Source organism: Pelmatolapia mariae, linkage group LG20, assembly GCF_036321145.2.
Source record: "Pelmatolapia mariae isolate MD_Pm_ZW linkage group LG20, Pm_UMD_F_2, whole genome shotgun sequence".
Classification (NCBI taxonomy): Eukaryota; Metazoa; Chordata; class Actinopteri; order Cichliformes; family Cichlidae; genus Pelmatolapia; species Pelmatolapia mariae.
The window spans coordinates 8,403,122-8,431,063 of record NC_086244.1 but is presented as its reverse complement, the minus strand read 5'-3'; the positions used below and the strand labels follow the sequence as shown (position 1 = coordinate 8,431,063).

Below are 27,942 nucleotides of genomic sequence, written 5' to 3'. Positions count from 1 at the left end.
ACAGCTGTTGGCTGAAGCTGTCAATGAAAGCAGCCACACCCCTACATTTAAATGTAAATCACATCAATATAATAATGATAACAATAATAATAATCTTTATCATCATCCAGTGTATATTGACGGTTTTCTTAATATTGTGAACTTGGGGATTTAACTCCTTTTGGAGCCAGCCTCAGCCGACCACTGGAGGACTAATTTTTCAGCCATGAACGTTGCCTCTCAGGTCCTCCATACAGAATTATAAATTTATACTGGATATTAGTCACTTAATCTGATGATTTTTCACTAGTTTCCATGTCATAAAAATAATAATACAATAATAATAATAATACAATATAAATAACTGTTAATAACAACATTAACAACCTCGTGCTACCACCTTATAGAAGGTCCTTGAGGCTCCACCAGTACTGAAGAAGGTACAAGTGGCACAGAGGGTGGTCGGGACTACAGACTCTGGACCACAGTTTGTTCAGTGTCCACCTCTCTATCACAGCTTCAAAAATGTACAATTTGCTGCCAATCACAGAGCCAAACTAACTACAGAAAACTACACTCTGCTCCCCACAGCTGACTGATAGAAACTCTCCATCATTTTGCAGCACACATTAAGGATCTCAGCTTCCTTAGTAAACAGAGCCTGCTCATCTCCTTCTTGTATACAACCTCTGTAGTAGTCTTTTACTTCAGCCAAGTACTTGTACTCCTCCACCACATAGACATCTTGTCCCAGGACAGACACAGTTCAGCCTGTGCTACTCAGAGAGAAACTACAGGGAAAATGTCACTAATGTAGTTATACATATATAGTCACAGGGTTATTTATTAGAGAACCAGATCGGTCTAATAAAGATAGGAAAATAAGGCAGAGAGATACACTCGGGAGATACACGATCTTTGACTGCAGGCGACGCACGTGGCCGTTGACGTCCGTCACATCTCGCCGCCGGTTACGTCGGCAGGACAGGAAGTGGAGCGAGCAGACTGTGATGATGGAGCTGTGTCCCGGAGACGGTGCTCATCGGGATGTTATCTGACATTTCGAGAGAAACGACAAGCGTAATGCGGGTTTGTCGCGCGATGTGAGACAGCGGATCGGAGTCAGGTATGACTCAGATATTCGTGAAAAAGCTAGCTGGCTGTTAGCTCGGTTAGCTCTCATCCTTCCAGCTCCGAGCAGGCAGCGAGCAGCTCCGCCGACCCGCTGCTGCACCACACGGAGTCCGGTGAGAAGATGACGAGGCCTTAATATCACACAGGCAACGGTGTGCAGAGTCAGCAAATACAGGTACTGTCAGTCAGGTTTGGGAAAATGCTGCTGGGGTTAGTTACTGCCAGTTAGCGGAAACACACGTTAATGATGTCTAAGTTAAGTGGTTTTAGATGTAGCTTGATAGTTTCTATGGGGTCAAAACACTGGAATCACACTTTTCTGTGCTAATAAATGCAATAAAGGCATCACAAATCTGAATAATAAACAGTATTTAGCTCAGTCCAGGTCTCTTGTGAAAATGTGATCATTTTTGTCCTTTTATTTCATTAAACCAATCAAATACGGGTTTCAGTTCTGGAGATTTAAATGTCCACCCCCAATATCTAACATTTACCAACAACATGTCACTCACAATTAACTTTAACTGATGAAACTCATGCCTAATCGGCCTACAGATTATTTGAATTTTAAAAAAGTACCAGTAATTCCCGTGAGTCAAAATCTCCACTCTGCTCTAAACGCTCACCGTGACAGTTTTTTTTCTGCTCTTGGCTCTGTGTGATGTATCCTCATCTGTAGAGTACAGTTCTAGTTGTGTGCCCCGAAGCTCCACCCACCTGCTTTTATGGGAGGGGTCACTAATCAGAAGAAATTTGCTTTACGGCAATCAAATCGGCTTGTTTCAGACTTAAGGAATTAGGGATAGCTACCCTGGTACTAGTGCTGGGCGATATGGAAAAAATATTTATCACGATATGAATTCTTTTATATCACGATAACGATATATATCACGATATACCACCTGACCTGTGGTCATCTGGAAAGTATGCAGTCTGTAAACAGCGAGTGGAGAGGGTGCAGTCTTTGTTTTGAGTTACCGTAAAGCATGTCGCAAATCCGGGTGCACGTAAAGCAGCACCATGTCGCAAAACCACAAGCGAGAGTTTCTTTGCGAAAAATATCATTTTTTTATACTTTATTTTCTCTTGCATAAAGTTCAGAGTATGTATAGTGAGAAGACAACACTAATATATTTGCCACAGGCTATTTAACCCTTTAAGACCAACTATAGAACCAAGTCCGCCAGAGCTTATGTTTACATTTTACATGCTGTAGTGCCATTTGTGGGAGCATTTCAAGTTGCTATACATCAATACAACCGTTATAGCCCAAATTTTAATAATATGTATGCATTAAGTCCATAGAAACTACATAAATTGCAAAAAAGTGCAATAAACTACAAAAAAATTGAAAATCGTTTTTGTTTTGTTTTTTACATATATTTCTAGTTAGAGAAATTTAATAGGCTTATCCCTCAAAACTGTAAATACAAAAAAGTTGCACAAAATAGTTTCCAACCACAAGAAATTTATTTTGAGTGTCTTCATAGTTTTATGTTTGAGATACACTAATTTTAATATACTACAGGAAAAATGAAAATAAATATTATAATGCAAATTTGCAAAAAAACAGCATGTGCATCAAAATAAACTATTTCCAACAGTGTAATTTGACTTCTAAGCATCCCAGAAAGGATACAGAAAAGCATAAAGTCAAACATGATTTTTAAAAACACCAACATAGACTTTGAAGGTAAAAAACTAAATTTTCCGCGAAATGACGTCACTTCCGGTTTCGGACAGGTAATGGCGGACATGCGATAGTTGCGCTGACTTATATTCCAACGTAGGAAGTGTTATGAACAGCTGATCGGATCGGCAAAGCCTGTTTCTGGAATATTATGTTTTTGTTGCTGCAAGTCTGGAATATTATGTTTTTGTTGCTGGAAGTGCTTTTTATGCAATTTTTGCAAAGCTATATGTGGAAGGAAACCGTGACCTAGGGCAAGCTAATGGAATAAGATGTAAGTACAACTCCTACGGTTTCATATGCAAAAACAATTATTGCGCTACCTTACGTGGTTCCAGTTCTACAGGGATTTAAAAATAGTTAGGCAAAACGGAGTGTGCCTGCTCTGACCGGTTGTAAAGGGTTAATGATATATGTAATAATTTATAAAATTAGGGTTAGAAACGATAGAAACGATAGAAGACAAATGGCACGATAGACACTTTTCTATTGTCCACACGATATATATCGTCATATCGCCCAGCACTACCTGGTACAATCCAAGAATAAAAATACAGAGCCGGAAATTAGTTTAATACGTCCACTTTAATCATAAATAACATCCCAATGACTTGTTGAAATGAAAACCCCCCCCCCCCCCCCCCAAAGAAAACAAATTGGGGGGGAAAAAAAAGAGTCACGGGGTTTAAAAGACCTGATTTTAGGTAGACTATATGAGAATCATTTACCTGCTTAGGTGAAGTCTACTCCTGCAGGATGATTTTTGCTGCCAAGTACTCCAGAAGAGGAAAATATAAAGCCAAATGGGATGTAAAGTAGGTCAAAAGTCAAGCATAAATAGTACCACTGATCACTTTTGATGTTTGGCACTAATCAGGTAATTCTTTAATTGATTGATTGTTGCAGCTCCATACTTGAGGATAAAAACACTTAACTGCTTCCGTCCGTTTACACATAATTAAACAAAAATAAATGAGTAACATACAAGAACACACACACGCATATAAATAGAGGCTCTAAAACGAAACTAACCCACTTCCTGCTCCTCCACAGACATGGCGTCGCAGCTCCAGGTGTTCTCCTCCCCCTCTGTGTCCTCCAGTGCCTACTCTCGCTCAAAGAGACTTAAAGTGGAGAACCCCTCCTGGGATGCATCCAGCCAGCTGGGAGACAATGGTTACTACCAGCAGAGCCCTACCCAGGGAGCTGCACCCTCAACCTCTGGCTCCAACTTTAACCAAGTGTACAGTTCCAACCAGGTCCACCCGCCAACGGCCGGCTCAAGGGAGCAGACGGTGGTGCGGGCAGCAGACAGCACGGGCAGCCTTTGCGGGCCTCCTTCATCCTCCTCTTCATCTTCCTCCTCTAGCCGGCGAATCAAGGATGCAGAGTCCTCCTCCCAGCCGTCCGACCTCTACCACAAGCAGTACAGCCTGAAGAGGAAGAGTGAGGAGGTGGACAGCAGCGACAGCGTGCAGATACTGGAGGAGCTCTCCGCCCCCGTGGTCTCAAACCGCACTGGTGGCGGTGGCGGGGGAACCACCACAGCTCAGTCCATAGCACACTCCACCTCCACCACCAAGAGCAGCAACTCCCACAGCGAGGGCGACTATCAGCTGGTGCAGCACGAGATCCTGTGCTCCATGTCCAACAGTTATGAGGTGCTTGAGTTTCTGGGACGCGGCACCTTCGGTCAGGTGGCTAAATGCTGGAAGCGGGGCACAAATGAGATAGTGGCCATTAAAATCTTGAAGAACCATCCCTCTTATGCTCGGCAAGGGCAAATTGAGGTGAGTACATATTGTTAAAATTGATGAAAGGAGCCTTTATTAGCATATGATTTCATATAATATGAAAATTGGGAATGGCGGTGCATGTATGTGACATCATAAATGCAATCCTACTTGTGCTTTTGGGGTGTTTTCAGCTTGTCAGCCTCCACCTTGTTTTTAATAAGACATCAATAGTTACCTCAGGACTAGACTACAGCGAATTGAAGCACTGATATATGGCAGGGATTATACTTGATTGTAGACATGGACAGCTGTCATATTTCCTGTGCAGTTGTCAGGCACGTGGACCTCCATAGAGACGCTTGCGCTCACAATATAACACAATATGAAGAGCATCCGGCATGAAAATCTGCCAAATCAAATGAGCATGGCTACCTGCTGTGGTGATCCCTTGTGCAAATGGGAGCAGCCAAAAGCAGGTTCCTTTTATTTGCTTTATATTGTAAGCAGTGTTAGTGGTCTGGCTGCATGGTTGGCAGTTATGGTTGAGATCAGCCAACATCCATCTACGGGAACAGATACAATAACCTGAACTTTGGCCACTGACTGAAATATCTAATCTATTTGATTGCCACAGAATTTTGTACAGGTTTTGTTTTATATTTTTTAATTGGAGGATGAATCCTACTGACTTCTCTGATCCTCTGTGTTGTTTCTGCCATAGGGCTGATATGTGATTTTGAGTACTGGATGGTACTGAAGATAAATTCTGTGAACCTTTATGTTTTGGCCTGTTAAGGAAGATGTTACTTACGCATTCATTTTTCTGTTTATTACCACATAATATCATCTTCCTCCTACTTGCAGGTGAGTATCCTCAGCAGGCTGAGCACGGAAAATGCCGATGAGTTCAACTTTGTCCGCTCGTACGAGTGTTTCCAGCACAAGAATCACACGTGCCTTGTGTTTGAGATGCTGGAGCAGAACCTTTACGACTTCCTGAAGCACAGCAAGTTCAGCCCTCTGATGCTCAAGTGCATCCGGCCAATCCTGCAGCAGGTCGCCACCGCGCTAATGAAGCTGAAGAGCCTGGGGCTGATCCATGCCGACCTGAAGCCTGAAAACATCATGCTGGTAGACCCTCTGAGGCAGCCATACAGGGTGAAGGTCATTGATTTCGGCTCGGCGAGCCATGTTTCCAAAGCTGTATGCTCAACTTACCTGCAGTCTCGATATTACAGGTGAGCATTTTTGCCTAGAGCTATGAAATATCTTGTGAATTACTTGCTGTGATCTTCACATTTATCGGCTTTGATGGGCCTACAGAGCTCCAGAGATTATCCTGGGCCTTCCTTTCTGTGAAGCCATCGATATGTGGTCTTTGGGATGTGTCATTGCTGAGCTGTTCTTGGGATGGCCCCTTTATCCCGGTGCCTCAGAGTATGACCAGGTCATCTGCAGCACCCTTATACACACTGACATTTACATAAAAATCAGACACAGCTCCCTGTCTTGGGACACCTGTCAACCAAAGAGGCAGTGCCTTTAATTTTAACCATCATTTAACCACTATTTTATACTTATTTTTCATTGTTTTCTCTCAGATTCGCTACATTTCTCAGACCCAGGGTCTTCCAGCAGAGTACCTCCTTAGTGCAGGAACCAAGACCAGCCGCTTTTTCAACCGAGGCCCTGACTCGAGCTACCCGCTGTGGAGGCTCAAAGTAGGTGACACAGATATGAGTCCCCAAACGAGAAAAAACACTTCATGTACTGAAGCTTTGCTGTGGTTCTTTTTTTCTGCAGACACCTGCAGAGCACGAGGCAGAGATGGGCATCAAGTCGAAGGAGGCAAGAAAATACATCTTCAACTGTCTGGATGACATGATGCAGGTGAGGAGTTATACTGTCTAAGAGACAGCTGCTGTAAGCAGATATTTTAAGTGTTGCTTCCCCTTTGGGGCAAAGTAGGACCCTCACAAACATGGCCCAAACAGCAGCCAAAATGGCATGATGGCAAAAACTATACCCTAGATATTAGACAACAACAGTGTTTCCAGGTAAAGCCCCAGTCAGACCGTATCAACAAAACTGCATCATTGCAACAAAGAAATTAAATGCATATGTCTGTTTTTTGTTGTAGTTTTGTTAAATAGACCAACATTTGACTTTAGCTTATTTGGTAACTGTGATCTAAGTGTGTTAATGTGTAATAGGATAAGAAATAGATCTCAGAGCGAGTGGTCAGGAGTTCAAGTTGCCCCTGTGACGTGTACTTTTTCTTCTCCTGATTGAGTTTTGTTTGCTTTAATGCTTCTTTGGATTACCTTGTTTAGCAGAGGATACACTGGACCTTTCTCTATGAATAAAGGAAACAGTGCTGTCACACAGTTCATAGCAGTACACAATCCAAAAAACATTAACACCATTTCACGTCATAACCTGGTGTTATAGCTGTTGTTGTGTTGATACCACTAGTATGATCAATTAATTTGTCATCAGTCATCAAAAAGCTTAGGAAAGGCAGGAGCTACACTGAATCATCTAAGCAGGGAAACAAAATGATGCACAAGATGAGCAACAATGTGACAAGCATTATATTTTCCCTTTTTCCCTTTTACTTAAATAACAACCTTGGGAATGATCTGGTATTTCTTACTAGAGGTTCTGCTGTGCATATTAAAGGAGCATGGTGTAAAGAACCAGACTCATGTTTTCCATGTAGGCCAGGGAAAAATAATTAGTAAAAGTTGAAAGGAGGTACTTTTTTGTGCTGTGAACATGTCACATGGGCCGTGACTTCCTGCAGGTGAACATGACAAACCTGGAGGGCACAGACATCCTGGCAGAGAAGGCTGACAGACGGGAGTTTATAGACCTGCTGAAGAAGATGCTGACACTCGACGCTGACAAAAGGATCACACCTATGAAGACGCTGAACCACCCATTTGTTACCATGACCCACCTGCTGCACTTCCCGCACAGCTCACAGTAAGACCTGCGTGGATAAAGAAATGAAGCTACAGATTGTGATGACTGTTGTTTAGCTTCTGTCTGATTTAAATGTATATATTTATATGTATTTTTTTTTTATTCCACAGTGTCAAGTCCTGCTTCCAAAATATGGATATATGTAAACGCCGATGCAGCGCCTTTGAGAACGGAAAAAATATGTTTGCAAGCAACAACACTCCGAGCGCAGCAACAAACCTCACCGTCACATTCAGTAGCCAACTTAATCAGCACAATCAAGTGAGAAGATCTTCTCTAAACTGCCTCGGGAACAGTTTGATCTTAAGATTATTCTCATCATTTCTGTTGAAGGTGTAATTGGTTATTTTGTAGAACAATGCTAATTTAGTAGCTTGTACACTTCTATGTACAGACTCTTTCATTTCAAACAGCGAGACATTTAAAAACAACTTATTTACAAGTACTAGATTTAGGAATGCACCAAACAAACTTTTCCATTTCTGATTCATAACCTGGCTTTAGGCACTTGAAGACTTTGACACTGTATGCTTGTAAATGCAACTCTCATACAAAAATGTAAAAATCTCAACTCATCTTTTTAGGCATTAATTTAAAAATTTCCTTTGTCATGTCTTCCAGATGACCTCTACAGGAGGCCAGTCACTGTCTCTCAGTAGTAATGTCCCACTGCTGAACTATCAGCCTGGCCTCTACCAGCAGGCCACCATCAACATCCCTGGTCTGACCCAGCAGGGAGTTCCTCTGCAAACCAGACCCACCCAGCTCTGCACCCAGACCGAGCCCTTCCAGCAGACACTTATTGTTTGCCCACCAACCATCCAGGGTAAAAATGATGAGAAAGTTTAAAGAAAAAGCTATGTTTTCTCTCTTTTGCCACCTATATTTTGTGACCAGTTCTTCATATCTGACATTCGTGCAGGTCTTCAAACCTCCAACAAGCCATCTGCTTACCCAGTGAGAATGGAAAACTCAGTACCCTTAGTCCCTCAGAACCAGTCCTCCCAGTCTCTTCACATCCAGCCCAGCATGCTGGCACAGGTAGGATCCTATAAATGCTTAAATTACTAGTATGTGTTACTCATGTTAAGTACAAGTACTTGTTTATGATTTAAGAAGGAAATATAGCTAAATTTGACAGCTGTACTTACATACTTACAACTTTTAAATGAAATGCCTACAGTTTTCTTACAGAAAATGCTGCATTACAATGTTATCAATCTTTAAAGCCCCTTTTCCATTACCTACTTGGATCGGCACGCCAAGACTCGACTCGGATCGACTGGTTTTCCATTACAATCAAGTACCAGCTAATGTGCGTGGTTGTTGTTATAGCAATGTATCCGAGCATCCTTGGCGTAATTAGTATGCAACACAAACCCTACAACAAAGGTGGACTTTGAGGCAATGATATTCCAGCTGCTCGGTCTGTGGCTTTTTGCCAGACTCGGGGGACCACGGTGTTGTTTTTTGCAGCCATTTTCCTCATTGCCAGGTTTCAAAAATGGCAGTTTAGATTTTCGTAAATAAGATGCTCTCGTGATTGAGTGAGGTCACTGACCAACCAATTGGTGGCATGCAGTCTGACAACGTCACCTTTTAGTATATGCTCAGATTTCTTGGAACCGCGGCTGAACAGGTACTATTTTAGAACCTGGTACTAGGTACTATGACTAAATGGAAAACCCTGAAAACCATGGCTCACCGTGGCAAGTCGATCCGAGTAGGTACTAATGGAAAAGGGGCTCAAGTGGTCCTTTGGCTTAAGCCTGTGTCCAGTCAGGCCCTCCTGTCTTGCTTAAGAAATCTTTGATGACATACGTTTTCAATCCAAGGGGACAAGTTCCTTTCCGTTTTTTCTTCTTTCCTACGTAATTGTGGGAAACACAATTGTGACTCTTGATTACTAACCTATTAATTTAGCCTACTAGCTTACTTATATAGCAGACCTTTGGTGCCACCTGGTGGAAGACAGCAGTGCATCTCTGCGTTTAAGCTTTGGTGATTATTGTTGTTACAAAGAAAGATGTGAGAGAAAGCTCTGACAAATTTCATTGTTTTTTGTTCTTATCTCAGATTAACACATTTCAGTTTCATGTTTGCTTGGCCCAGATTCATGTGGCATAAATGCTTGGCATCATAATCCATGTGAAATGTTTTCTTTTTAAGCTGTTAAATCACTTCTCTTTCCTTTTTAGCAGTTAAAAATACATCTCTCTCTACACACAGCAATAAATCTGAAAACAATATGTAAGCTGAACCCATGCTGCCTTTTATTCAGCTGGCATAGTGATAGAGGCATGTGCTCACTGAGTCTTCTCTGTCAGATTTCTGTTTTGCACTTAACACTTGTTTCTTACAGTTTTTCAGCATGCTTGTGTACATGTGCTCACACAGCAGGGCTGGCCAGCGGGAACACAGCAGATTCTAATCCCTTCCACATGGCAACAGATGCCTGGCATGTCCATTCACAACCCGGGGCAGGCTGTGGTGCCAGAGTCCCCCATGGGAGCCCACATCTCCGACAGTCAGCAGACTTCAGGCTGGAGGTAGTTTATTCTGATGGTGCTCATTTTTGAGTTAAAATGGAACAGCATCTCTCACAAATGTAACTGCTTACTTGTAGGGGTCGCCATGGCAGCCAATACGATAGCGTTAACCAGCACGACTCTGGTGCTGGCCGTCATACTGGGACCCAAAACCACAGCTCAGGGGCCGCTCACTCGAGATCCCAACAGGGCAAGAGATCAAAGGCTCGACACGCTGAGAGCAGACCCAGGTATCCTGTCGATCTTTTCATTTCTCACCTTATTGTTCACATATGTTTATATTTGATTTAAGACAGTCAGTGTGCTGCTTATTCTCTCCTCCAGGCCAGTGTCCTCAGTTCAACCAGCCACCAATGTGGTCAACAGCACTTCCTTTGCCGGTGACCAGTCTCAGCCCATTGTTATCTCTGACACACCAAGCCCTGCCGTCAGCATCATCACCATTCACAGCGACTCTGAAGATGAGGATGATACAAAGTTTCCTGCTGCCTGGTGAGCCTCGTTTTCAATCTGGTCACCTCACGTTGCACTGCTTTCTTTTCCCCAACTTTTAGTAGTGTCTAATAAAAACATTATTTTTAAAACTTTTTACTCTTCTTCTTTTCTCCTGCAGCTCTGGAACAAGCCAGAGAACCAATGTGATCAGCTGTGTGACTGTGCACGACTCCCATGACTCAGACTCCTCTACCAGCAGCCCCCTGAGCCCCAAAACCTCCTCTCAGCCTACAAAGTCTCTAGCAGTCATCATGCCCTCAGTTAAAAGCCAGCCTGGAGAAAGCACAACCCACAAGGCTCCAGCAGCTTCAGGTCCAAAACGGGTTCAAACAGAGTGGCACATTTAATTTGAAAACTGTGTGCAACATTCTTCTTTGGTTTTGGGGTTGAAAAACATTTAGAGTTGACATGCCTATGTGTACACGAACCAGCCTATTAAAAGGCAGCACATAAATGATTGAGCTACTACAGATGCAAAACTGGAGTAATGCAAGATTATTCAACAGCAGTTTAAAAAGAAAAATTTTAGGTTTTATTGATTTTTCTGATCTTCTGAGTGCTAACGGTTGGCTGTCTTTTTTTTTTTTTTTAGATCAAGCTACAAGCGGCTCAGTAAAGTCCAAAAAGGCATCCACACAAGCGTCCGGTCGGTCAGGAGATTCCACAACCGAGCGCAATCAGCGGGCTGCGTCCAGCAGATCTCAGCCTCTGAATCTGAGTCAGGTAATGGCTTTCAAAAGCATGATGTTCTGTGCACGGCGTTACTTAGCATTCTCTGGCCAAAGGTATTGTAGACTGACTCTGCACTTCAGAGGCCATTTTTGTCTTTCATTTCAGCTGCAGCAGTCTGTGATGCCATCTTCTCATGAGCAAACAGCAAACAGTAGCTCCCTGAGGAGGCAGCCCACATATCCCCCTCCCGTCTCCTCCCACTCGTCCTACCGGCTCCACGAAAGCACCCTCTTTGGCTCGACGCCAAATCTGTATGCCTACCCGGCCTCTGCCGCCTTGGCCTCAGTGTCTCAGGCTGTAGACCAGATGCAGGGCGGTACCTCCCGCCATGGCAGGGCAAGCGGGGCTTACTCCTCTTTGGCTCTGCTTCAGAAGAACAGCAGCTTAGCCCTCGGGGGGTCTGCTCCAGGACAGTACGGCAACAACCATCAACAACAGCAGCAGCAGCAACAGCTGGTGGCACAGCCTTTCCAACGCTCCGGTGCTGCTTACCAGCGAAAACTCAACCAATATCCCTACCTGTGAACACTGATGAAGACCAAACTTAGACCGCGACTAGAGACGAGCACAAGCTCATCACAGGCGACTGTGATCGGACTCTTTTTATTATTTTTCTTCTTCTTCAACTCAACTGTTTTTTGCCGTCCAGCTCCAGAGTGTGTTACTATTTTAATCGTTGTCAAGTTTTACTTTAATATTCTCTACCTTTGAGGTTTCTTTGCGTCATATGTCACAGGTTAGCGTGCTGTGAGCAAGCTAAATTTACTTACAGACTGTAATTTATTTGTCACATATCAACCTAATACTTTGATTTTACGAAAGCTGTGTGGAACTCTACTGTTATGCTGCTATATTAATAATCATCACATTCATCAAATAATGGGTTAAATGACACATTTACATATAAACAAATGCCTCACTTAATTATACCATTTTCTTTTAATTTAAAAGTCTGCACATTGTGATAAGTTACCTTGCTGTGTTTTATGTTTTATTTATGAATGTACTGTATGTATGTGTGTTTTATCTGTACTATATTACAAAAGCTAATGGAGACTAAGCGGCGTACTGTACTGTATAATGACGTGTCTGTGTGTTTTTATTGTTTGAGTACTGGCCATTAACTTGACTATATTTGTATGTTTGGTATACTGAATGATGCATTTCTGCATAGAGTAGGTGTATCAGAGGAGACTTTCTTTTCGTTTGTTTTTTTAGTTTAATGTTAAGGTTGCATGTGTCTGACATGGAGTAGCATTCAGGGGAGGTTTGTAATCTGCAGCCGCGCTGGTTTGTAGACAGATTAGTAATGTTTAATTTGTACGGCAAACACGTTAATAATACTGGGAAAATGTACAAGTTCTTGTCTTGTGAAGTGATGTCTGTGGAGTAAAGCGTGCACATAAAATTAAATTGGGTATCGCATACGTAGAAGCTGAAGCCATTTAGATTTAAAAAATCACAGTGCTGCATTTTTAATAGTGAATAATCAAATCTGACAAGGACAATTTATATTAAAAAAAATAAGAATTAATTGATGTTCAGTATGTCACTGCTTCTAAGCAAATCATTGGTTTGGTGAAATGATGGTTGTCCTTCCAATCCTGCTGTGTTGTGAAGTGCTACATTACATAGAACACACAATGAACCTTAACCCGTATATACGCAATAAAAACCTTATTAAAACAGGATCCGAGCCTCAGGTGTGCTTTAAAAACACGATACTTTCACACATTACATACAACAGTGCTCAGAAGCGGCCACTTTGTTAAGAACAACTTTTCAACTGCTTGATTATATTTTATCAACCAATCACATGGCTACAACTCGGTGCATGTCAGTATGGTCAAGACAACCTGCTGAATTTCAAACTAAGCATTAGAATGAAGAAGAAAGGTGATTTAAATGAGTTTGAACCTTAAAAAAAAGAAAACACTAAAACTTTAAAAACGTCCAGGTCAGTTAAAATCAACTGAAAGGCATTTAGATAAGATAAGATAACCTTTATTAGTCCCACACGTGGGAAATTTGTTAGTAATTTGTTAGTAAAACCAGGTGAAGATTTAGTTAAACAGGAGCAGCTTAAAAATTAGCCCTTTTCCTGAATTCAAGGTTCAGGAAAAGGGCATCAAGGTTTTTGGGGCAGAGCACAAATTAAGCCTTCAGACTGAAGACGATATGTTCCCACATGGTTTTGAACATGATAATTACTGAATCTGTCATTTCTGATACAGGCAGTTGGCCAGGGCAAGAAAAAAAGGGAATGATGACAAGAGGAAAGTATTGAAAAACCAGTGGCAGTCAAGGACCTAGGTCCAGGAAGCAGGCTTAGTGAAAACTGAGTTTGTTAACTCCAAAATGAGGGAAACTCGGGGTTTTCTGTTTTACAAAAGAGGGTTAACTTAAACTCAGAGTTAGCCTGTGAACTTAACCTGCTCACTGGCAGATTTTCTTCAACAAATTTCTCTCTGATTCCTCCTCTCAAAAGCTCAGAACAGAGATATTAATTTACAGAAGTTTATCTTTTTACAAATACTGAAATCCCAGTCAGATGTTACTTTGTAACACATCAACATAAACACTAGGAGTTCCCCTACATGTTACTGTTGCAAATACAGTTTCAATAAAACAATCTTTATGAAGCTTTAGATACATAACACACAATGAGGCATCATTGTGTTAGAATTTGTCACACTGGTGAAAAAAAATCTGACAGATTTGGGGTCTTGGAGATTAGCGAAGGGTTCGAATGACTTTAAGATGCTAAATGGGACTAAATTTAACTTAAAGTTACTTTTTAAATGCAGGTTTCAGACTGATACATTGAAATACAGTAATTAAATGCAACATCTGCCTAAGGTACCATGTCTAAAAAAGGTCATGTTTGAACTTTGTCAATTCTGAACTTTGTTCAGTGGAACAAACACTTAGTGCTTTAGTTTGGCTTTCCTCTTCTGTTCTTGAAGTACATTTTCAAAGCCAGGACCAAAGGGCTCTAGCCTCCTGCCTGGGAATAAACATAACTCAAACCCAAACAGTCATCAGTTGATAAGAAATATTTATTGTTTATGGCATATTTGCAGTACATTTTGTAAAGCTGTGTCACATTCTCTTATCATAAATCTTATTTTACAATCGAGGACAGAAAAGACTGCAGCGGGATGCCAACACTCCACAGGTTACTGGAAACAGAAATGCAGCGAAAATCGTTAAATCTGATAATTGTCCATGCAGCTGAAAATCAATTATATGGATCGACTGTGAGCATTTAAAGATTAAAGAGGTAAATAAGACCCAAGACAAAGACACCAGGACTAAATGAGTACACGTCTGCATGACGTTCAAAGATGCAAAAAATTTGAAAATAATAATATATATATTTATATATAAGGTATTCTTCTTCCACATCTAAACATTAAGTCTGAATTAGAGTGGTTGTAGTGAAGATTTAGAAACGGACACATAGGTGAAATGACACGATTAGATGCTGCTTTTGAGTTTCCTTCAAAATATACTCATATATTAATCTTTTTCAACAAACAGATTTTTTAGTTTAAGTTCTTCTTATATTTCTATTCTAATCTTATTTACTTTTTCTGTTTAAATACATAAACACCCTGTTTTTAAGTACAGTGGAAGGACGGACTCGACCTATTGTGGAAAGCGGTGGAACTATACTACACTAAAAATGAAATTCTTAAGTTTGGGCAATTATATCTTGACGCACAAATATACTCTTTTAATCCATTAGTGTCTCTCTAAGCGTCACACCCTTCAGCACCATTATCTTTCCCACTGACAGACGCATTGGTGTGTGATAAATGTGAATATTTACACTGTATACAGACAACAGATCCTGCAGAAAAACAGCTCGCCTAGCTGCTCAGTCTCTCTCACCACTGCACCAGCAATGAAAATTCCTCATATACACACATTTCACTGTTTAGCAAAAATAAATTTGGAATCGGTGCAGCGCTTTTAAATTTAAAATGGAGAACACTTCAAACAGTCCAATGGCACGCAAAAGGCAGACTGTGTTAGCTTCACTGGTCCAGGGTTGAAGGAGGGGTGTGTTAACTGGACTCAGCAGTGACAGAGGCTGCTGATGCTAGGCTTTTTAAATACAGAATTGCACACTAGAACATCTTGATCATCTCGTCGCCAATCTTCCAGGTTTGTCCCTCACGCCGGATCCGTTTTCAGAACTCCTCGTGTACGTTTCTGGCATAATCCATGAGCTTGCTCCCAGTGAAGTACTCGCTGTACTTGAGAATCTCGTCCAGCTCCAAGTTATGGTTCTGATTCTCGTCTGCAACAGCGATCATCTGCTTGGCCTCATTCAAAGCGTTGTGCTCATTCATCGGGTCCATGTACTCCTGAAAGATGAAACACAGAGAAACCAGAAAATATATCAGCTATACCTGCTGTAGCTATTTTGTTGGACATATGTAAGAATGTTTTTCTTCTGTCTCTACTAGTTTTTAAATCCTTCACGTTGTAAAGAATCAACTGAGGGAGCTGGTACATCTGACCATGACGCCTACCTGGATACCTCCTGTTGGAGGTTTTCCAGCCACTCACAACGCGGATAATCATCATGAGGTCAAGAAAAGACGTGAAGGAGAATTTATAAGGACTATGAAGATAAGCTTAATTATTAACTCCTTTTGAAAGTGTTAATAATTAAGAATATAAAATGTTGATATTTCAGCCCACATCTTATTGAACTGTTTGATACAGGCCATATAAAGGAGAACTGCAGTTGGAACTTTTAAGGAAAAGTCACATATAAAGTGAAATTAAATGTAATTTATCTTTTTCAGTAAGTCACTTTTTCTTTATATATACACACGTTGATTTACTTTATTTTGATGTAATAATTATAAAAGTTCACAGTATAAATGGAAGGGTTTCTTTTATTTTTTGCTTTTGTATTTTGCATTTTTTTCTAATTTACTCACTCGCATCTTTAATCCTATATCAGGTGTGAAACCATATAAAACTATATGTATGAAAACTTGAGAAAAAGTGACAAATGTAAAAAGCTAAAACATTGGAAAATATTAAATAGTGGTGGCATTTTCCAAGTTGCCAACAAAGTGTTAAAGGAGTGTAACCTGGCTCTGAACAACAACTTCACGGCTTCTTCCTTCCTGCCACGCTCCACCTCATTTTGTGAAATTTGGCTTGGTGGCTTTGCATAACCTTGCTGACAACATCACTTCAAACCCTGAAGTCCCAGGGCTCATTCAGAGCAGACTGTGATTACAACAAATTAAAACAAAACCTGTACTAATTTAATTTTAATTTCTCCAAATCACACTTAAGAGCTCACTCAGTTTTTCCATCATCTTCAATGTTAGTTTACTTTATTTCCCATTGTTTATATACTTATCAATTACCATTTCTAGTATTTATGTTATGGCCTGGTTACGCTCACTGTTGTGACTGCAGTTTGGTGTCGTTCTGGCTCGTCTTCCACGTCTAAAGTTTTATGATCTTGCGTTGGTTGAAGACATGGGTGCATGACCAAGTCACTTTTTACTACCATATATAACATAAATAATATATAATACATACAAGAGTTCAGAGATTCACAGAGGCAGATGCTGTAAGAGTTTGAAAAATTTAGGCTTTCTAAGACCCCCCCCCCAAAAAAAACAAAAAAACCCCCAAACAAACAAGAAAAAAAGAAACAAAATCTTTGCTCCTCTTATACCATCGCTAACATGGACATTTTGTCTGAGTGGTGATTGTGGTGGTAGTGGAGAGTACTGCCATAAGTACTCATGCCTTCATCACTAGTATGTAATGGTACTGTTCTGATTTTATCTACTGTTTTGATTTTTGATTTTAAATACTGTTTTGTTTGTTTGTTTGTTTGCTTGTCTTAATCAATTTTAAATCGTGCTTTTTATTTGTTTTTGTTTTTAATGTCTCTGTAAAGCACTTTGAATCACCTTGTTGTTGAATTGTGCTATATAAATAAACTTGCCTTGCCTTGCCTTGCCTTACGGATCTGTGGCGACTGTTTGTGTGCAACGTGATCAATCCGGTGAGCATTATTGGACCCTTACTGATCAATTTGTTCTTTTCTGTGCTTTGATTTATGTAGAGATGTTGAGATCTGTTGTTTCTGTTAATCAGCTCAATCATTGTGTTTCTATTTGAAACAAATAAACAAAACCAATCAAATAATTATGTCGCATATCACTTCTGTATCTATAATGGTTATAGTTGCTTTTTCATCACTCACCTCCAGCTCATCCATGGTTACGATGCCGTCGCGGTTTGAATCGATGACTTCCTCAAACTCCTTCTTCCTCTCTCTGACCCACTCATCTTCGATCTCTGCAGCCTGCTGGTTCTCCACAGTGCCCACGGGCAAAGAAATGAACTCTGACAGTGTCAGCCTCTTATCGCCGTCCTGGTCTGAAAGAATTATACGGCGCACTGTTTAGATCAGCTGTCACAATCACCACCGTGTGAGCCAGCACAAAAACGCTGGTCAACAGTGATACAAAGTGTCTCACAACAAATGTGACACACTAAAAAACTGAAATTCAAGGATGATGGGCAGTACTGCAAGTGAAATAACCTAACACCAGTTTAACAGTTACAGTGATCATAAAAGTATTTTGTTGTAGTACTGGTTGAGAAAGCTGCAGCCATTCAGTCCTTCATATGTTAAACTTCTAACCTGCATAGTGTGTTTATCTTTATGTTAATAACTTCCTAGCATTAATCCCACACCCGCACATTTAGTTTGCTGGGATCTGGTGACACCATTATTATGACATAAATAAAGGAAAATATTAAATATTACATTAGCTGATGCCTTCCTCTGGTTTTTAACTGTGTTTTCTTTTTTTTTTAGTTCCATACGGAAAAGAAAGAATATACAAAAAAATTGCAGGAAATGTTTACATTGTATAAGATTTCCTAATGACAGCAGCCCTGTTTGTTCATAAAATTATGTTTCATGAGAAAAATGAAAAATAAACATTACGCTGCATGAGAAAAATGCAAGTGGGGCCACTTTCAACTGCCAATCATAGTATGAGAACGTTAAACATTTACTATAGGAGAGGATGGAATTAGGGAAAGGGACATTTTACTCTTTTCCCATATGGGATGTAAATGAAAACCTGTTATATTTGGGCTTGAAATATCACTTAGATAAAACTAAGTTAATGCTTACTTCCGTGTGACAAAATGCCAACAGGTACAAACAGTGCTTGTCTGTGCAAACAGAGAGACCAAACACAAAGTTCTGTCAAATAAATATCTCAGTAATGCTTTTCATGCAAGAGCTTTAGTCCCTCTGTGAAAGAAAAACCACCAGGACTGAGATGAAAGGATTGTAAACCAGTATTTAATGAAGTGGGGTTAAATTTTCTCAAGAATAAAATACATTTCTGTTTATTAAATGGACAGACTTCTATCTAATAAAGTAAAATAAGCTCATTTTAATTACATGTGGCTCAATTATGGTTAAGTTTGAGGTAACCTGTTATTTTTAAGCAGGAAAAACCATGTACACCTCTTGTATACACTTATTTTTTTATTTTCTTTCTAAATAAAATTACTATCCAGTTCTTTCTCCACTATATGAGGTGTCTGAATGTTATTCAGTGTTTTTACCATAATTTACTTGTTATAATTCCTTCTCATCTCATCATCAGGTTTCTTTAAAAGCTATTCCAGCTCCACAACACACAGCTTCTTGATAAAAAACAAACAAACACTGGGACCTTTAGTGAATAAGGAGTGTTTGCCTCGGGAACAAAAACTTCACCTCCGATTCTGAACTAAAAGGGAAGTGTAGGGAGGGGCTGACTCTCAGTACATGAGTGTGCACCGTTGCCGCCCTTATGAATGCCATGGAGCAAAAGTTAGGTCACAACAGCAGATAAGCACAGTTTGGCATGTGTGGCCGAGTTGGAGACACAAGTGCATGGAAAGGTTGGTCTTTACCAGCATTTCAGTGATGCAGGATCTCACACTGTAGATTCCCAAATGACAGGAAGAGAAAGAGATGCTGCAACAGCTGTAAAAACTCAGGAAACTATTTTTCCTGTTTTGACTTTCCTGTTTTGACTGTTTTCCTGTAACATTCCTCTACCAGGAAAGCTGATGCTGTAGGTTTTCTGTTAGGAGAAGACTGCAGCGAGACTGACACACCTCAAGCATCAGTATAAATGTTTACAGGGCTTTGAACATCTCACAGTTTCTGTGTCAAACAACCATTAAACGAGGCTTCAGGAGACCATGTTGATGTGCGGCATTCTCAAGCTCTCTTTTAACATGGCGCAATTTTACCCTCAAGAAACTCTTATTAAACTTAGGTGTGGTAGCTAGAGGATCACAATAATAATGAGCTGTATCAGTTCAAGTTGTTAACTCATGTCTCGTGATTGCCTAAAGCTAAGGCCTGCCCTATTTTTTCTCTGTCCCTCTCTCTATCAAATGAACTGTCCCGCTATCTAAGAAACTGTGAAGCGAAACATTTTGGCACAATGGTGCTGTTAATCCCTTAAAAAAAAAGAAAAAGAAAAACAAATCACCAAATCAGCACTCCAAACACTAAAGAGAAGGTTACAAGCTGAAAGGTGGTGTGTGACCCTCTGATTGGATACATTAATTTCATAATGTAAAGCAATTCCAAACTCACTGCTGGAGTTGCATGGTTGAGGAAGTTTTAAAACAGCCATGTGTGTGCAGTACATCTTTAAAGAAACATCTTTACACTATAATTCATTACATTGCCTTCTAATTTACTTTAGCTGATCTCAGATAAAACTCTTTTGTACCGGTCTTTATCACTATATTAGTGTCACTCCACACTTTGGACAACTAATAACCAACATAAAGCAATCTGAAAGCAAACTGTCCAATATTTTCTATTTGAAATCCAACCAGCATGTCAAACATCTGTACCACTCTACAGCTCACACTTCCAAATAATTTAACTCAACTTCTTCTTCAATACCCTTGTTTCCTCACGATTATATTACTACAACTCGTTGCATACATGACGGCATGATGCTGCAGTTTCTGCAGTCAGTACAAAACAGCGAGAGGCCTCACAAAACACTTGAGTCCAGACCTCGCAGAATCACCCAGTTTAAGATTTTACTTCCAAAATCATTTCCTGGTCTAGCTATACTTTACATCTCAGAACTCCTAACACTTCATGCTACCTCCCGACCTCAGATCAGAGAATCAACTACAGATTCAAAGGCAAGTTTAAAGTAAACTTTACTGTAACGTTTTACTGTTTTAGTCCCAGGACTGTAAAAAAAAACCAAACTCCTCTTACTGAGAGATCAGTTCCTCATTTTTAAAAAAAATTTAAAAACTCACCATTTTAGGTTGATTTTGTAAGATGTTTAATAACGTTGTCCTGAATGGTTACTCTTGCCTTCTTTGTCTTTTGTTCGCATTTTCTTCTCTTTGACTTATTTTGTAATGCAATTTATTTGTAAATTCTGTGACGCACCTTGTAGCTTTAGTTCTGAATGATGCTACATGATAAATGTTTATTGCCATTAAAAGGTTGACTGTCTGTTAATCCTTAGGTTGCTCCACATCTGCTCAGTGTGTAAATACACCATTATCTTGTGACAGTATAACTATAAAGTAATATAAGTAAAACATACCTAAGTCACGCACAATCTCCTTGACCATGTACTTGAGCATGCCTCTGCTGTGCTCAGGGTGAAGGAAAGACAAGAACTCCTCCTCATTCAGCAGCTGGTCAGCTGGAAGGTTGTCAGCCTGAAACCAGCGGTCCTTCAGGCTTTCCAGGACCTCCTGAGCTGTAGAGATGAAGATTGGATAAATATTAACACCACAGTCAGATTTACAGCAGAGCTTTGCAGATTTTACTTGTGAAGGGAAAAAACTCCACTTACTTTCCTCATCCAGTTTCAGATCTTGGTTATTCTTTATTTTCTCCGCAATCTCTTTCTCATTGAAACCTTTGCTGGCCAGAAACTTCACTCTGTATTCATCCCATGTCACGTGACCTACACACAACCCATGAAATCAGAATTTAGATTTGACCTGACAGGAAGTATTTTTAAGTCTGGGACATGGTCTGTGACTCTCACCATCGCCGTCTGGATCGACAGCACGGAAACTGTTCTTGTTCTCCTTCTTGGCTTCCTGAAAGTGCTCCTCCGTCTTCTCCATAATCCAGCGCTGCATCTCCTTGGCACTTATGCTCCTGTCCCTGTTGAAGTCGACCCTGTGAGGAAATCATTAAAATAATAAATTAGTTCCCAATTTAGCTCCAGTTCCTGAACATTAACAGCGTCTCTACTCCATTAGGCGTCTAATTAAACGATGATAATGACCCACCTAAGGCTTTGTTTGTCTGGCTCACACATGTAAAGAACTTTAGCCCTGAAGTGACCGAGTGATCTATGACCCTGGCTGTATATTTGCTGTATATCTGCTTGTTTTTTCTATTATTATCATGAATTTGCTTCTCCGGCGTGAACAGGAATCTTTCCTCTTGCCATTTTTTAATTTAACGACAAGCTGCATGAATCACGTGACTCAGAAGAACCAGAGAATAAATTAGTTTCTTTTGTCCTTATTATGATGAGTGAGATGATCTAAATTGATTAAAATCCAGAAATATTTTGGTGCACTCAAAATGACCGATTCAAATGGCCATTTAATAAATTCAGCCTTTAAGTTGTCTGCCTTTGTTTTTATCCATTCATCCATCCATTTACTGACGCTTGGACTGGACCCGGGTCATGTGGCCAGCGGTCAAAACCAAAGATATGCCTAGACCTCCTTCTCCCCTGCCTCCTCCCCAAGTGCCCCTGTAAGAGCATTAAGGGATTTCTAAACAAGCTATGAGACAAAATCTCTCCATCATGTCCTGGGTCTTCCTTGGGGCCTCCTTCAAATAGGACATGCTGAAAGGCCGTGCTTAGGAGGCATCCTGGTCAGATGCCTGAACCACCTCAGCTAGCTCTTTTCTTTTAAAGAGGGGCAACTCTACTTTGATTCCCTTCTAAATGAACAAGCTTTTCACTCTCTCTAAAGAGTCCATTCGTCCTTTTGAGGAGGCCAGTTTACACCACTTGTATCCATGGTCTAATTCTGGGTGGCAGTCATGGTTTGACCCCCTGGCTGTCCAATACCCAATGACCAAAATTTGCTAGTTTGGAAAGCTTGGAAAAGATATCAGGTTGAATTATTTGTTTGTCTTATTGTAACACAGGAATTTCCCAACCTTCGGGACCTTTTACATTAATGGTCTTATACTACTGAGAATTCATCAAATAACGAAAAGAAATTTACTAAGTTAATTTCAAAATAAAGGACCACTACATGAAGAAATATGTGCAAAGCTTGCTTTACTTCAGTATATTGCTTCTTTGGATACAGCTGTGCTGCCTCGTATTTCTGAAATTTGCCCTCTACGCAGATAAACATGACGTGCAGTAAACAGCACAAAGGGTTCACAATAATATTACAACCTAGCACATAACAAAATCAAATGCACCTCTACAACAACAGTAGTAGGTACACATATATCATGACCTAGGATATTTTTCCTAACGTGGAATTTTATGTCCTGCAACCCAGCTCCAAGTGTTTCTTGTGCTGGATGAGGCTCCCATCTTGTTACTGAGAGGCAAACTAATCAGCGGCCATTCTTTGCTTCTCCAGCTTTGTATTTTTACCATTCATGTGCAGCATGTCATGAGCCAAGTAAGAATGGCTCTCAGGCTAACTAAGACATTAAGCTTAGGAACATAGCAATTTTTTCAGTTTTCATAGCAAGTAATCCAAGCTACGCAGCAATGTATTAATGACTGTTGGGGATGGGCTCCTCTCAGATGATCTTTTGTCTGAAGCTTTGTCTGTAATCTTCCTACCATATGATGTTCCTTTTAGTGAGAACAATTTAACCCTCATCCTACAGCTTCCTGTGCGAAAGTGTTTATAATAGCATATAAGGTTGGTTCCAAGTTAGTAGTCTTTAGCTTTCTGTCTATGTTTACTTCCAAAGTTATAGCAGTGCTGCATTTTTTTAAAGAAATACTTCACCCAGAACCAAGCTTATCCTCTTATATCAGCTCTGCTAAATCTCCTAAATCCTTTTTTTCTTTTAATGGATGTGCGGACATTACACTTTATTGTAACACCTGTGAGAACAGCCACACTGGTCACTAGTCAGTATTTCTTTGCTTTTTTGAGCTGAAGGATGACGTTGACTTAACAACACTTGAATGCTTGGTTTATTGTGTCAAACTTGATCTGCAGCTATGCTTGAGCATCTTGCTCAGGAATGCTGTGACTCAAGTGCTATTCAGTGAATTAAAACCACGTCTTACTTGGTAAAAATTTCAATAAGCTTCTTTCTGTTCCTCCTCGGCTCTGAATCCTCATCAAACTCCTCAATCTCCTTCCCCAGAAAAACCTCCTGGTGGAAGTCCTTATTGAGGTGGCCGTCCAGCTCCATCTTCAACCCGTTCAGGTGATCTGGGGGAAGAATCTCGTTCTCGTCTTTGCTGGATGGAGACTTATCTTTAGAGGCTGACATGTTGGCTGGCCGTGCGTGCACATCAATGATGTGGAGGAGCATGTAGAAAAGCAGAGACACAGCCAGGAGGTTTCTGCACCACAGTTTCCTCCAAACAGCCATGTTTACCTCTGGATGAAAGGTCAACGGAGGGCTATAAAAATAATCAAGACAAAACAATTATTGTCCTGCTTTTTTATGCACTAATTTTGCCTTTCCTTTATATAAATGTGCATTTTCCCCTTCTCTAAAACCCCAAACCCATTCCTCGAAAGGTGGCAGCAGATTTAGTTCAGCTTAAATCTTAAAACTATTTTTGTAAACGTTCAACAAATACAGCTTGTTGAGTTATCGTCATAGGTGTCATGCTGCCAGAAAACACTAGAAAACTGCCCCACTACTCCCTACCCCTAAAACTGAGGAAATAAAATATGTACTTATATCATAACCTGGCTGAAAAGAAATCATCAGGTAAGACAATTATATGCAAGAAATCCAATAAATATAAACTAAAGGACAAAGGTGTTTTTATGTGTATAAAGTGTGTCGATAGATTCCATGAATCATCTGATAAACAATATTGAGGCAGAGTCTCTATTCCTCAGACCCTATCACCCTGTTTTGTTTTTACCAGTGTTTTATTCTTTTTAAATGGTACCTCAGCCATATCCATTTGCGTAGGTATTTGCCTATGGAAAGCTCTTTTCACCCTACAACAAACAGACCAGTAATATCACATTCTTTTTTTAATCTCTATGGCGGTCTGTATCTCCCTACGGTCTGCCACTGCTCTGCCAATCAAACACCATGTTCAGCCCATTAATCTACAATATAGAGTCTACATTGTTGTCATCCAGATCCTTGATGAGATCTTTTCTGTCTCTATTTAAACATCTACATGTAAATTATAGCCTCCACCATTGTCTGTTGTACCCTTCCATCCTCTTGAGCATCAGTATGAATGCTGTGCTTTTTCAGCGATTCACTTTACATTTCTGGGTTGGTAAGGCCTTCATATATATGTTGCCATTTTCTCCTTCGCTCGTTTCAGTGCTGAAGACAACAACCCATTTCCTATTCTGTTTGACGAGTATAATTTTAGTTTTTTTTTTTTTTTTTTTTAAATTCTCTCCCACTCTGGTAAACTTACTGCATTAGTGCATTTAGGTTAATTCAATATTCCATGTGCTCATTTTTAATTAAATACCATTCAGGGTTTCAAAAAAAATAAAAAAATACAAAATGGGAAACGAACAAACAAAAACGACACAAATCGATACTTTCACAACTCAAACACGCCCACTTATAAACCCAGTAAATATTGTCAGAAATATGCATTAAACCATTTTTCTGTACTTTTTATTTTGGCTGAAATATTGATCACGGGGACACAACAGAGAGGAAAACTGCACCAGATATGCACATAGTAATAAAAAACATGCAAAAATACGCAAAAGTTAAACAAACAAGCACCATCATAAATTAACACTGGTCAGCAAACTCACCAAAGCAAAATAAATTTAACGAATTTATTAGATCACTTAACAAAAAAAATCCAGACTTATTAGCAGTTAATCAGTTATAAAACTAATAATAGACTTAATTATATTGTAAGTAAGGACATGTCTTTTCCCCCCCTCCGAGCTACAAAAGGTTTACGTTACAATAAAACAGGAACGTTACTTATTTATTTATTTTAACTCTGCCTAAACTCACATTCCTGCCTAATGTCCGCCTTAATATTCATTTGGGAGCTGAAAAGTTACAGGAACACCAGCATTTTAGTAATGCAAACAACAGTTAGCATGCTAATTTAGCTTCGTCATGTCTTTTTAAACACTGGCGATTAGCACAGGCAGGCTAACACGTTAGCCCGCGTTGCTAAGGAACTAAAGTAACTGTTGTTACGGCAGTAAAGGAAGACAGTGATCGCAGAGATTAACAATACCTTAAAACATGACCAGAAAATAATTTGTAGATAAGTTCTGGACTTACCAGTTAGCTGTTAATACCAGTAGTAACTTTCTAGTCAAACAGACCTTCGCTGGTTCCTCTAGGTCCAGTTCCTGTACACGTGGCTCACCACACAACACTCTCTTTCCAAAGTGTGGGATGGTTCAGTCTGAAAACAACCCCAGACAGACCCAGGTCAGCCGCCAAGTCCAAGCTGAGGTTCCAGTTAGTGTTAAAATTAAGAGAGGCTCTCTCTAACCGGACACCGTTGACAAGTACGCTGGGTGACTGGGAATACAGGATAATTTCCGGTCAGCCCTTTCAAAGTAAAAGGATGGATGTGGGGGTGGGAGGAGTGTGGTATAAAAACTTAAGTAGCGGTCCCGTGTGAAAAGGTATTTGCTCCCTAAACCTTATAACTGTTTGTGCCACTCCTAACAGCAAGAATTGGGTTTGTTTTTCGTATTATTATTCTGCTGTAAGCCAAGTGTGCTTGAGCTTTAGCGTATGAACTGATGAACATTCGGAATTCATGGTTCCAACTATTACAGCAAGTTGTCCAGACCATCAAATTACCACCACCATGTTTGACTGCTTGACTTTATATGAAAGGCCATCCATGTTGGTTTTACACTAGATGTAACGGAAAGCTTGAATGTAACAGAATATTTCCCCAGAAGGATCATCAATTACTTTTTCACATAGAAATTACGTAGGTTTCAGGTGTGGAGAGCTTTTTTAAAATCATCATTTAAAAACTGCATTGTGGATTTACTTGGGTTATCTTTGTTTAATACTAAAATTTGACTGATGATATTAAAAAAAAAAATAAACAAATAAAATATATCATTAAAAAACATTTAATTGTTTATACATTTATTATTTATTTTAATTTAAATAAAAATAAATAAGAGATCAGGAAGGGGACAAAAACGTTTTCACAGCACTGTACATTGATAGCTCACGGATTCAGAAAAAAATGGTAAATAAGTTTAAAAAGCAAAATATTAAAAAAAATCTTTAAACACTTAAAATTAATCAATAAATTAAAAGTTAGCTTATAGACAAAACTTTAAATAACTAAAATAAACTGATACATAGCCCATGCAATAGATACAATTTTAAAAACAATTAAACACATACTAAAATGTAACATTTTTAGCTTTTGAGTATAATTAAATGACTAGAACAACAACAGATAAACAGTTATACAAAAAAAATAACAAAAATAACTGACAGTAATGCTAAAAGTAACATTAAAATACTAATAAAGGTTTATCTTAAAAGTGGAAATAGTGCTAGATATAAGTAATCAGTGGTCTAAAATAGAAGTCACGAGCAAATTGCTAAAGCTAAAACAGAAAATATTTAAATTTAATAGATATTTAGAGTAAAGATAATTAATAAAAAAAAAAAGTAAAGCATTAACAAAGGTTAGTTAAATGAAATTACTGTCAATATTGTAAACAAAAAGTAAATGCCAGGGAGCTAAGCTGAAAATTGAAATTAATATCTCAAAGCTTCAAGTTAGGCATCTTGAATTTACTAAGCCAAAAATGGAAAATATGAAAAATTGAAGAACCTAATGTCACTTTAAGATCTGTGTGTGTGTGTGTGTGTGTGTGTGTGTGTGTGTGTGTGTGTAGTAAAATTAAAGCTATAAAAAGCACAAAACACACAAGAACCATAAAAACCATAAACCATAAAACTTTACACATGTTTTACTATTTGCTCCAAACTGCCAAACGTTATTTATTTATTTATTTTTATTTCATGTTAAAAATCGATACATGTGGCTGACTTTTTCCTTTTATTTTGAATTTAAGATCACGTATTTCCTGGACTGATTTTGTCGTCTGCTGTTGAGCTTGGTGCTTCTTGGCTGCAACTTCCTGCTACGTCTTCACACAGATGTGCCAGCAAAGGCAGGAAGTGAGATGTCACTGGTAAATGTTTGTACTTCACGCCGCTACCTCTAGGTGGCACTGCTTTAAAATGTAAAATTGGCAAACAAATGAAACGGCAGTCTAAAAATTTAAGTTAGAAAAAAAAATAAATAAATAAATTATGTGGTATGCACTCATGAGCTAACATGTTATTTATTAGAAACAATCTGGCAGGGTTGAATTCCTT

General features: G+C 39.5%; 2 protein-coding genes across 3 annotated transcripts; one reads left to right on the top strand and one right to left on the bottom strand.

Annotated features, from left to right (window-relative positions):
* Positions 1–960: 960 nt before the first annotated feature.
* Positions 961–12,994, top strand: hipk1a (homeodomain interacting protein kinase 1a). 2 transcript variants are annotated; one of them, XM_063464340.1, is made up of 16 exons: positions 961–1,288; positions 3,857–4,593; positions 5,404–5,777; positions 5,863–5,986; positions 6,141–6,260; positions 6,343–6,429; positions 7,346–7,527; positions 7,638–7,788; positions 8,149–8,353; positions 8,450–8,568; positions 9,928–10,076; positions 10,154–10,306; positions 10,401–10,568; positions 10,690–10,883; positions 11,164–11,294; positions 11,409–12,994. In XM_063464340.1, exons 2-16 carry the CDS (start codon positions 3,859–3,861, stop codon positions 11,826–11,828), a joined length of 3,312 nt encoding a protein of 1,103 aa, XP_063320410.1. In that variant the 5' UTR covers positions 961–1,288; positions 3,857–3,858; the 3' UTR covers positions 11,829–12,994. The 2 variants fall into 2 exon arrangements, with proteins under 2 accessions (XP_063320410.1, XP_063320409.1); XM_063464339.1 differs by having other exon boundaries at positions 9,925–10,076.
* Positions 12,995–14,344: 1,350 nt separating this feature from the next.
* sdf4 (stromal cell derived factor 4) lies at positions 14,345–26,094 on the bottom strand. Its single transcript, XM_063463720.1, has 7 exons — positions 25,852–26,094; positions 23,669–24,010; positions 21,419–21,555; positions 21,221–21,334; positions 20,966–21,124; positions 17,560–17,735; positions 14,345–15,679 (listed from the first exon to the last, which is right to left on the bottom strand). The coding sequence occupies exons 2-7, from the start codon at positions 23,977–23,979 to the stop codon at positions 15,503–15,505; spliced, it is 1,074 nt and encodes a 357-aa protein (XP_063319790.1). The 5' UTR covers positions 23,980–24,010; positions 25,852–26,094; the 3' UTR covers positions 14,345–15,502.
* Between the last annotated feature and the right edge of the window lie 1,848 nt (positions 26,095–27,942).